This window comes from Morone saxatilis, unplaced genomic scaffold (assembly GCF_004916995.1).
Source record: "Morone saxatilis isolate NCDOM2014 unplaced genomic scaffold, NCSU_SB_2.0 Contig23, whole genome shotgun sequence".
Lineage (NCBI taxonomy): Eukaryota > Metazoa > Chordata > Actinopteri > Moronidae > Morone > Morone saxatilis.
The window spans coordinates 17,880,957-17,893,494 of NW_023339796.1; the positions used below are offsets into that span (position 1 = coordinate 17,880,957).

The window sequence follows — 12,538 nt, forward strand, 5'->3', positions numbered from 1 at the left end:
AAGATGGTGGTTCAACATGGCGGCCTCCATGGAAGAGGACCCACTCCCTATCTAGATTAAAACTGCTCATACTAAGGTAACAAAAACCCAACAATTCTTATTTTTAGGTGATTATTCACTAATAAAAATGTACCATTTCTGCCAATAGATCCTCCTAAATGTTACACACGGGACCTTTTTTAAAAGTAGTAATAACAAAATGAAAAATTATTACTTAGGTATCTGAATATTTCATCCACCTCTGGCTGTAGCTTATCAGTAGGTGGTATGATAGATGAGGCAGTCCAGTTGTGCACACCAAGCTTCAGCCAGACAGTGAGGGAAACAGGTTTTTTTTTTGTGTGTGTGTGGGTAGGTTAACAACACAGAGAGGGGCAGTGTGAGGTGGATGTGAGCGGAAGGTGTCTTGGGCGGGAATGGAGGTGGGGGAGATGTTTGAGCCCAGACCCGGTCGTTGGTGCAGTTGATGGGTCTCACAGAGGTTGGTTTGTGGCCCTATAGGGGAGAGAGTTGGAGGGAAAAGGGGGAGAGAGGGGAGGCAGATGGGGTCTGTCTGCACACTGAGGTCTGTTGTCCTCTCTGCAGCCTCCAGCATATGGCCAAAGCATTAGGACTCACTGAAGAAGAAAAAAAATAGACTTCCACTGAAAAAACAGGCTGGAAAAGTACCTCACACTCTGTCTGGGAGCAGGTTTTTCAGACTGAAAGTGCGTCACACTACCTTTGACTGGTGACATTGTGAAATGTCTGTCAGCCCATTTAGCTTACTGTATTTATGATCAGCCAGAAGTGATGATGGATTCAGCAGTTCCCCTGTACTCCTACTATTTGTGTGCGTGCAGAACTTTTTTTTAAATACTACTTCAACTCAAACTTGATTACATGAGTCATGTTAGAGGAAAGAGTCCCCAAGTCCAGCTGTTATCATTTTTATAAAACACAACAGATGAAAACGTGAAGCTCTGCTTCAGTGATCTTGCTGTAGGCAAGTGGTTTAAAGCCAGACACCAAAACCAGTAAACTTTTGTTCTCCAGTCTACATCTGAGGGTTTTTACTGCCATCAGATTCTGGACTCTGTATATGAATCAGCCGCCAGCTTCAGAATGACCTGAATCCTGGTCATACAGGCAGTAGGGATATGCCAAGCCTTTGATGTTTCCCAACTTCCCCGTTAAAATGTCGTTAATGTGTCTATATGCCCTCATTGAAGGGAACGTGGGCAGGATGTGGTCGCACCTTCTTGGCAACGTCTCCTACCCCTATGGCTCAAGACGGCCGCACATTGGTGTATACCCAGTTTCAACAGCTCGCCGCCTTGTGCATGTGTTGCTTTGATTTCTGCTCTGTGTCACTGACTTTTACATGGCTTGGATGCCAGTGGTTCCTGTGAAAAGTTTGGACCACGAAGCTTGGCGTCCAGCGGTATATTGTAGCCAAGGGTTCTTTGAATTCTCCAACCTGGAACTAAAGTAAAGGAAAATCGGTCTGACCTGAGGAATGAGTCTAGTGCTAGCAGTCGTGCTGGTGTAATCTGAGGAACCAGTGGCCTGATTTCTAAAAACCGCAGTCAGGCTTAGACTGTTGAAACTTGACTCTCCTTTTTGATTCAGAAGAGTCACTGTTATCATGGTTTTCTGATATCTTTCAATGGTGGGAGGTTTCTTCAAATGCACATTTATTGTCTGAGATTTCATTGAAGTTCTTTGTTAAACACCGGTGGTTGGTTCAGAGTCTGTGCGCCATCACTGTGCTTTGAAGTACTTTGATCCACTATATTGACGTAAATTGGGGAGCAGCATGCTGGCTGTCCTGTTGTGCTAAGCATATGGGGTAAATTTCTTCCATGTGTGAATCCCTATGAAGTAGAGATCAGTCTTTTCCATAGAAAAAGAAGGTGGAGAGATCCAGATGCGCGCAGCGTTCACTCCCACCAGGCAGAAATTTGTTGAATCAACATTCTGCCCGGTATATCAGATATCAATCCTTCTTAATTAATTTCCTCATGTTTTATCATCTCAGGGCATTTCACATAAACCACTTCTTTTCTTCTAAAACTTGTGCATCTACCACATATGAGTCATAGCTGCTAACGACAGAGCTATTTCATCAAATGACAGCTATGATTGTCCTCAGTAGTCATTCCACCATTCAGTAATTCCGCTCCATGTTTTGTGTGAGTTCAGGGCCAAAGAGGAAGTGCTTTGGTTTCTTTGGCACACGGTGAGCCCCTGGCCTAGCCCCCCCCCCCCCAAAAATTCTGAGTCAAAGTTTGCCTCTTTGCCTCTCGTGTTGCTTGTGCAAACACAGAGTTTGGTGTTTAATTTACATTTCTTTTTCTCCCTCAGAGAGGTTCATAGAGGAGATAGCCAGTTTGTGAAGCATGGTGGTGTGGTGTGAGCTGCTGCTGCTGCAGTTCAGCAGAGTACGGCCTTGAAGTGGTCTGCATGTTTCAAAAAGGAAGTCACCGTGAGTGGAGGGGGTTGGAGCGGTTTGCAGCAGTGACAAAGTGCATCGAATAATTTCGTAAAGGTTTTTCTCTCTTACTCCATACCCCTTCTATTCTTCTTCCCCCCATAGTTTTAATGTATTACACATCATAGAGATGCATTTGATTGGGTTAGAAACATCATGATGGGAGTAAAGGCAAAGCCAGGTGGGTCTCTTTCACCAAAAGCCCCTCTTCGGGCAGTGGGTTTGTGTACTGAACCTTTATGTACACATAATTTGTATGTGTTTAAATGGGAGGGGGGGGTCATAGACACATCAACAGCAGGAGGCAGCAGACCGCCTAGTTTGCACGCCACTCGCTCAACAAAGTGGAACTGAGAGGGGGGATCAGCGAACAAGAGGGGCGGGGGAACCTGACAGAGAGGGAGGGGGTTTGAAGAGCACACGAGAGCGAGGGAAAGAGGGGGATATGGATTGAAAGAGACTACAGAGAGAGTCGGCAAACAGTAACTCTAGCCTCAGTTTGTCTGAGAATACTACTTCCCTGAACTTTCTGAGGTGGTGGACTGTAAAAAGATGAAGGAGCTCTGTGTACACACCTCCCCCTCTTCCTCTGCATCTTCCGGATGTCCTGCAGGCCAGTCCTCCGTAAGATCAAGCCACTCTGGGACCCTCGGACCTCCACGCATGGTGTCGGGGGGCTCGGCTATGGACATGGATCCTCTTGGGCCTGATTACGTGTCCATGTGTCTGTTGGCAGATGAGTCCTACCAGAAGCTGGCTATGGAGACCATGGAGGAGCTGGACTGGTGTCTGGACCAGTTGGAGACCATCCAGACCTACCGCTCAGTTAGCGACATGGCCTCCAACAAGGTAGGACAATTTAGCTTATATTTTATAGAACATTGTATGTGAATGTGCAAACAGTGCATTTGTGAAGTTTATAAGAAGTTTTTGCATCCATACGTCTAGTAACGTGACTTTTAAAAAGTCTGTCCTCTGATGGATGGGACTTTTGTTTTGGAATTGCAGTTTTTGATGTTGATTTTCATTTGAGCTGCCTGTTATGGAAGACAATTTTTTTTTTCTTTAAAACAAAACATTTTAGTGTCATGTTTAGCTGAAGGGAATCATGCATAGAGGGATCTCAGGTAAATAGCAACCCAACAAAATTCCAGAAAGTTTTAAGAGATGTGAATAATTTGATGAACTCACATTGGATAAATGGGAAATAACCACAACGAATAACTATAAATATCTCTAGAATACACAATTTGCAGAAAAAATGTAAATCTCCAAACTGCAAGTTTTAATATTAAATATTAAATATGCTCTTCATGGTATATATGATGTCTTACAGTGCAACTTGTCTTTGACTGCTCTATCCACTGAGATGATAATCACCATAAGACCTCAGAGGAAGACAGCACACCGCCACTTTATAGTGTCATGTCCCCCAAATCAAAATTTACATAATATCACAGGTTCAGTATTATCTAATAGCTGTTCAATATTACAAAATGATTATCATCACAGTATGTATTCTGCAGTACGCTGTTAGAAGACACAATATGACTGAACTGCATGATGACCTGACTGACTTACACGCAGCTGTACAATTGGTCTTTGTTGCAGCGTGGCTGTCAATTTGCACAGTGTATGCAAAATGTAAATTGCCTTTTGCCACATTGACGCACTTGCAAAGTAACTGCTGTTCTGTGATAGTGTTTGAGCTGGCATCATCATTTTATGGATAAAAAAAAAAAAGTATGAGTAATGTTTGTTTTGCATACATGACTACTGAGTTCCTGTTATCTTTGAGTAACATAAATGCCTGTATTCCATGGAAAGCGTTGTTCTGCTTCAATTGCCTCACCTTATTCAAACGAATTGAGACACATGGCATGTTATACGACGGGCTGAGCTTCAGATGGACATGTAATATGATTTAAACTGCACACAGATGCGTTTCTTTCATTTGAGTGTGATGTGGATGTTCGCTCTTTTGTGATGTCCAGCTTAGTGGGACATTGGACAATGTGACCTTTTATGATGACGTCACTTGAGAAAGTGGACCACAGTATAGTTTAGGATTAACAGAGAAAATGAAGACTCGTTAGAGGAAAGTTCACACTGCCTTTTTAAAGGTATACTTCACTGGCAGGTACATTGTGCTTCCTCATTACTCCGTGTGGTGCTGAGACCACCAATTGAAAGCACTCCACTTATTCTCCTTTTGTATTAATAGTCTTCCACTAGCTATGGAGCAGACAAGGTCACTTCAACTGTATGCTTTTCATCAAGGAAGTAGTGCTACAACAATGGCTAATGTTTTGTGTTCGAGTTTGTGTCAGAGTTGTCAGATCAAACATTTCTGCGTTTCTAACAAATATGCAGACATATACAATATTGCATGTAACAATACAATATATAACAAAGGAGCAGAGGGCACTTTTGCAGTGTGGTCAGTTAAAACAATACATGTTATCATTAATTTCACCTACTAGCATTTCAGGAAACCAAAAATGCCAACATAGATGTTAAAGAGCTAAGTGCCTCACATGGAGGAATATTTCTATGTTGACAAGTGGCCAAACTTGAACATACTGTCTGTCACTAGCAGGGAAATGTGGCTGAACTCCATCAACTGCTTTGCTAATACATTCTGCATATTAATGGGAGGAAATGCAAATGACTTGAAGTAAACCAATATTGAGTTAATTTGAGAGATTCTGTAAAAAGAGAAAAAATAAAATATGTGGAGCACACTATAGAAAGGCTTTAGAAAAGTACTTTACAAGTTATTAAAATAATTTTTTTTTGACAAAAATCTCTAAGAATCTTCAGTTATGCCAGCAGCTTTGTGGAGTTTTGGCCTGATGGTGGTGCTATATAGAAAGTTATTACAATTCATCCTGAGGGGGACATGAATGTCTGCACCAAACTTCATGACAAGCAATCCATTACTTGTTAAGAAAAAGGAAAAATAAAAATGTCACCCTCATGATTATTCTAGAGGAAATGTCAGGGGAGTCATTGGAACATCCTCCGGGCACCATGAATGTCTATAAAAATATCCATTCAAATAAACAAATAGACATTTCCATCCCCGTTACTGTGGCGAAAAAACATAAAGAATCCATTTTCATCAATTGGCATGACAGAAAAAATAATTCAGCTTTCTGGTTTGGTTTAAGTGAATCTCAATAAACACATTGTGGTACTTCAAGACTACACAAAGAAGAACTAAATTCCCTTTTCCCTAATTACTTTTTTTCATGCATATTTAATTTGTGCAGAGCTTTACCAAATTACTATACAGTGCAGAGTATTGCTCAACCCCCACACAGACAGAGGAGACTGTGTGGCGGCGTCAGATTATAAACACCCAGGGTGGTGTTGTCCATTTCCGTCTGTATTCTACACTGTGGTCTGAGGGAGGATTGGGATGGGGAGGGGTGCTGTCAGACTGTGACGGGTGACTGTGACCGTGACACCAGTTTCCTGTCTCTTTATTTCCCGTGCCCCCTGCTGCCCCCTCTCTACTGCTCCCTGGTTACCAGACGACAATAGCGGCGCTTTAACCATGCAGCCAGGTTGAGTCTTTACAGATAACCACGTCACTGGGACTGTCAAGACAATGAGCACAAGGCCCTGCAGGCACGCAGCAGCACAGCCGCTCGGTCAGGCAGGACGGGCACATTGTTCGCCGTGAGTCAGAGTCAGCATGGCCCCAGTACCACCACTAAGCATTGTTGACCAATGCTGTTTTTGAAAGAGTGGAGGTCAACAGTACATAATGTTACAGTTTAAATTTGTCACTGTGCTAGATGGTTGTGCAATTGTACAGGGATGGATAGAAATCATTTATTGGTCCATTCACGTTTTTATTGCCAAATTGATGTCAAAACGGTTTCATTATTGCACCATTAATACAGCATCTGCAGGCTTTTGCTCCCTCCCAGCATTTACATGACGTGATGTTTGACAAAGAGCCCGTTTCTTTTCGGAACCAGATCAAACCCAGGGTGTCTCCACTTTCAGTATCCAAGGGCACAGGTGTATCCGGGGCTACGGGACCACACACCCTGCTGACCGCCAGCCTGGTTGCTGTGACCTCAGAGCGGGGAGCTGCTTCCCTGCCCCTCACTATCATTAGCCTGGCCACACTTCCATGCTGATGCTGGTGACGACCTTGGACAAACACTGCCATCTGAATCCAGTTAGAGGGGGTTTAGCGCTTTGCGGGTTAGCGTGCAAGCGAGCCCCCGAGCAGAGCGCGAGCCTGTAGGAAACTTTAACTCACGTGTGGTCACTTCAACTTTGAAGCACCGCCATCTTCAGAGGGGAAAAAATGACAAAATTATTGAAACAGATGTAGCGGTGGGTCTGTAGCAGTAGCAGGGGTAATGGACATTAAATTATAGTGTTGTGATTCAGTTTGACTGTAAGGGCGGTGAGGAGATCAGCCAAGCTGCAGTAGTGATTATGGTGCCTAATTGTAATTAAAAAGTCTTACCTCTGTAATCTGCTGTTATCATGGAAAATAAGCCAGGATGAGGGAGGTAAATACAAAACCTGCTTTTATTGTAACCCTATTCTTACCTAGTTTTCATCAACACCTTCTAGGAAATGTGTCTTTGTAATGTTACCAAACTATGAAAACTCACGAGGCATAATCCATGTGTGTTGACACTGTAAACAGCCACACACGGTATAGAGGCAGCATTGGATCACTCTGGGCTTTGTCAGATTGCACAGCCGAGGTATTGCATTATGATGTCAAGCTGTTCCAGTGCAATTTCATTTCTATCTCTGCTCTTTTTCAGTCAAGGTCAGTGTGCTGTAAAAAGTCAGCCAAATTTTAAAGACTCATCCCACATACATACATCTTTCCTTCACATCATGTCAACACGGCTATCTGCTAAACTTGTTATTTGGGACTTTTCAGTGATTAGCTCAGGTATGTTAGTTGTTTAGTGCCTGAGGCCATGTTAGGAAGCAGGATGACTACCAGTAAGTGACCTCAGTGAATTACTCGATTAAGTAAAAGGGAAGTAGGTGGAGACACATGCTCGGGCCTGTGTTGGAGGGAGGAGCCATTGATCTCTTGTTAGACTGTGTAGGCCAGTCAACTCAAGTCAGCTTTATCGCTATATGTTTCCTGCCTGACTCCACTTCAGAAACAAGAATAGAGAGAGAGGAAGCAGGCAAGCGCCTCAGACACACTGAACCGAGTTATTGCTCATAGGACTTTACAGCATTTCTTTTCAGATTGTGTTTGTTTTTATGTTAAGTGACAATGGGACTATGTTGTTCTGAAAAGCAGAAGAAAAACTTTGGGATGCTTACGAGTTGGAAAAAGGTGAGTTAGTTGTGGAGCCTCTTACACTGTGCTGTGGCATTGTGGAGAGTGTAATTTATCCAAGAATAGATTAATTGATTTGACCGAAGATATTTTTGTCTTTTAGAAAACCTGTTTAAATAATGAATTTAGTTAGAGATCTTGTTGTTTTTAGGATTCAGTAAAACAAAACAGTTGGTAATATGGTGGGATACTTGTCTTAAAAATACTTTGTTTTAATTAGATTAGATTAGAAAGATTTAATAAGCTTTTTGTTTTAATTTAAATGGGTTCAGGTGTAAACAGTTCTTCTGGTTTACACCTAAACATATTATTTACGTTGCTATTTGCAAGACAATGACTTCAGTGTGCACCTATTTTGAATATTCATATGTTATGAGGCATCAGCTTCTGTCTTCATCTGCTAAGAACTAACCACGAGTTTTTTGGTAATGTAACTTCTCTAGGTTACCTAAAACAAGGTTTTGTTCTGAGTGTCAGTCCTTGCTAACGTAAAAGGATGTATGAGTAAACTACATGCATTGAGTAATCTATTCTCTTGAGAACACTCATAGACTTGTCACAATGCCGTGAGCGTATGCTGTGTGTCTAAGCTGAACTACATGACCCTGGGTGACTGACATGTGGCTCTGTGCCTGATTCATTTCCTAGAGGTCACACAAATCCACACTTTTCCGCTGCCTTAAAGAATCAATTACAAGTTCCCTTTGAATGGAATAAAGCCTTCCGATTCCAAGCTCAAATTTTTGTCCTTACGAGCTCTCTTTGATTTTTATGGACTGCCTCTGGCAGTCTGGGTTTTGAGTGCAGCCAGCGCTTTGAAAGTGGTATTCAAGTTTCACAGTCAAATAGATGTTAGCTGTCTGCTTGACAGCTATTAGACAGCTGTTGAGACCAGAGAGAGTCTGGTTCAGTTTGAAGAGAAAAGACCCTATTGTAAGAAATAAAGAGCCCTGGCAAAAGGCATATTCATGGCTGGCTTTTTCTTCTTATAGTGTTTGAAGACATTATAAAAACAGGAAACTACAATCATTCACATCAATCATTATCAGGAAAAAGAATTAATTGCACAATTATTCCATTGTATTCATTATAAAGATTAGGATGTGGTTGTGCATTACTGTTTCTTTCTTCTGACAAAAAAAGCCATTTTGCATCAGAATCTACCTTCTGAAACAGAAATTGTGTCTGAGTGTGTTTTTCTGCAGCGTCTCGTCTAGTTGTGTCTCTCTAGAGCATCTCTGTTGTAGACTGTGTTTTGAATGCATGTGTGGTTGTTCATGCATGTTGCGTGTGTGTGTGGTGCAATGACTTTAAAGTGGGGACCACCATGAGAACGATGGAGGGGGGCCACGTGACTCTGTTGCCATGGCGTTCAGGTTGTCGTGCAATTGGTGGTACTCTGGTGGGCGGCAGACTGAAAACTCTCTCATCTGTTTGTCTCCCATCATCTCTGTTTGTGTCTTTCAATACAGAAAACCGCTGCAGTGAGACAGAAAACTGCTGTTTTTCAAAAATATTGTGAACAATGGCTGAAAATGAGAACAACAATAGGTCTTTTAAAATGTACTGTAGTGACTGTGGGCTGAAGTTTGTGCAGCCGCGTATGGTTTTACTCCTGCAATGTGCAAAAAGAGACACAATCTGGTAAATGAATGCCCAGCGTCTCCTCACACGTGTGATAAACACTCTTTGAAGCCTCGCATTGCGCAGTATGCGTTGGATCTGTTCTGCATTACTGAGCAGGGGGAGCGGATTGAGAAGGGAGGAAAACGGAGGTGGGGGGGTGAAAGAGACAGTGGGAGGGGGTTAGCAGAGAGCACAGGAGTGAGGGAGAAGAGAGAAATGGCTAGAGAGAAAGCTGTGGGGGGATTCTCCAAACTCCCATTTTCTGCAGTGCTGTGCATTGCTCAGTGTTTAGAGAGGGTGGGAGAGAAAGAGAGAGAGAAGACTCCATCAGCCTGTGTGCCCCAGGGGACTCTACAGCTAGAGCGCTCCCCCCTCCTCTTCCTCCTCCTCTCTCCGTCCCTCCTTTCCCTTCTCCGTCTGTCTTAGAGCTTGCCCTTCCTCCCTGCCTTGCTCCATCTGGGCTTGGGAAGGCTGGATTTCCCCCTTGTATGTCACTGGATAACATTTGGATGGTGGCAGGAGGTGAAAGAGGTTTAGAGAGACGGACCGAGGCAGTGAGCACCAGAGAAAAGGAAAGGAAATATTGATTGCATCCAGGGGAATTCCATCACTCTCGCCAGCGGCTTGCAATCCTGGAAAACAGTGGGCGACACTATGAGGAAGCGCATTTGGCCGGGGATGTAGGGGTCTTCCACAGACCCTCTCTGAAGAGTTCAACTGGGGCAGTTTTACCGTAGTCGACCGTTGGAAGGCGGGGATTTGGTGTTGCTTTGAGCTTCAGGTTGTAGGGCTGAGCTCAGCCTTGGGGGTCCACTCAGAGAGGAGCATACAAGGCTTCTGCTGAGGAGCACCAGGGGCTCAGCACAGCTCAGCACCATGCCTGAGGCCAACTACCTGTTCTCTGTGTCCTGGGGATACATCAAGGTGTGTCCCAGAGGAAAATAGATGGCTGTCTGTGTGTGTGTGTGTGGTGGTGTGTTGTGTTTGTGTGTTTGTGTGTGTGTGTGCGTGCGTGCATATATGCACATACTGAATATTCATGTATTGTCAATGCAGCTGGTGAAATGTCTCTGATTTCCCACACTGATTTTGTAGTTTCTTTCAATTACACACTTCATTAGATTAGACTTGCGTGCACTGAGGAAAACTGCTGCATCTTGTTTCCCTGGAAGAATTCAGCATAAACATTCAACACTGTAGTTTGTGTATTATGCACTGTGTTTTGTTTGTTGAAATGCGAGGCAGTCAAGTGTCTCTGTGGCTAACTGGACCAAGAAGACATAAACACAGACCTTATAAAGCGCATAAATAACAGAGGCCGTGTTCTCATGGGACATATTCCAGTGGAAAATAACAGGAAATACTTCATTCCTCTGCTCGCAAGCAGCAGTAAAATGATGTAATGAATGTCTATTTCCTTGTATTTCCTTCCTTTAACCCCATGTATTTTTTTTTTTTTTATCTCTGTTCCTCCAGTTCAAGAGGATGCTGAACCGGGAGCTGAGCCACCTGTCTGAGATGAGTCGCTCAGGCAACCAAGTGTCAGAGTACATCTCCAACACCTTCCTAGGTGAGCACTGCAGCATTTATTCACACACAAATACTATAAATAATAGTGATGGTACAATGCACAAGTTGAAGTGTGCATTGTACCATCACATGCCACCTCTATAGGTCTGTGTGTGCCAGATGTTTTTAGGGCATCCAAAGCATGTGCTATGTCACAGTGAAACTCGTAGTTGGTCTGCTCGACTGCTCTCAAACCAGTCTGATCTGGTCTGAGGGGAGAGAGTCCCCTCATTCTAACTGTGAGGGTTAGAGGGAGGACAGATCAGGAGCAATGGGAGAGGGAAAATGTTTGTGTACCATCATGTCCAGATAGACACTGCATTATTCATCAGGAGGACAGCAGTGTTTCCTTGTCTCTTAAAAGCCCAACGGCGTTTTGTGACTCACGGCCAGCCAGCCAGTCTGCCCTACAGCTTTTCCACCTTCCCATCCAACCACCACCAGCATACACCCAGACAGCCAGCTTATCAGGGCTGTGTGCACACTAAGGTTCTGCTTTTGCTAGTAAACACACCTCCGTCTTCTCACCTCGGTGGAGCAAAACCTGAAAGGGAACAGAGGCGACGGATGCATTGTGAAGAAAACTATACCTAACAATAGAAGTGGTGCAGTGAAAGAGATTTCTGCATGATAGAGCTGCTTGGGGAGAAGAGGCAAACACAAGAGCACAAAAAGAAACTCTGCTTATCTTTGAGGCTTAGTGGTTTTGTTGTCATCTGCATTGCAGCTAACACCTGTCAGGTGTAGTGAGATCATTCTCGTCCTGTGCTTTGTAGAGGATGCAGCTGAGATATTTTTATTTTTTTTCTCACTGCGGTGTATGTGGTGCACATATACAGACCGGGGGAGTCTTGCACTCACACACATACACAGTGTCAGTTGCGTAGTGCATCACATGCACCAAACAAACCTGCATACTAACCAGTCTGCCCTCCCCTAAACATTTCTGGCTTAGTATGAGCCAGCTTTCCATGATTCTGTGGATTGTTATTATAACACAGCTCAGTTTCTCAGAATGCACGGGCCACTGGAGCATAGTCAGATTTCATAACATCTCATTAGCACATTTTGACCCTTATATGTCATTATGACATTCTTGTCACCTTTGCTGTAAATATTTTTTTATTTAAGTTTACATTTTCTTTGTTTTTCGCTGTCGAAAAAATGAGATTTTCAGCAAAGTAAACTGTAACTGAAGGATTGCTTGCTAATTAAACAACTGTCAGTGCAACTTTAATGTGTTGTCATGTAGGTGTGAGAGGTCAACTATCTCCCCTTGTTAACGTTGTATACTCGGTACAGTGGCAACACAAGCCCAGTTTATCCCACATCCCTGAGCCTAGTCTGTCTTTGTCTCTGGAGTGACTAAAAAACCCCTTTTTAAATCTGTTTTTCTTATTCCCCTGTCTTTTTTTTGTTTGTCTTCCATTTTCTCCAGACAAGCAGAATGAGCTTGAGCTTCCGTGTCCAGTTCCTAAGTCGAGGGAAAGGAAGAGGAGGCAGGGCCAGCAGCAGCAGCAGCAGCA

At 43.4% G+C, this 12,538-nt stretch overlaps 1 protein-coding gene across 1 annotated transcript in view; it reads left to right on the top strand.

Annotated features, from left to right (window-relative positions):
• Positions 1-12,538, top strand: part of LOC118334797 (cAMP-specific 3',5'-cyclic phosphodiesterase 4B-like) — a 49,320-nt gene that overhangs the window by 31,967 nt on the left and 4,815 nt on the right. Inside the window, 3 exon segments of the mRNA XM_035670864.1 lie at positions 3,210-3,322; positions 10,920-11,013; positions 12,451-12,538. Coding sequence (XP_035526757.1) covers positions 3,210-3,322; positions 10,920-11,013; positions 12,451-12,538 — 295 coding nt within the window.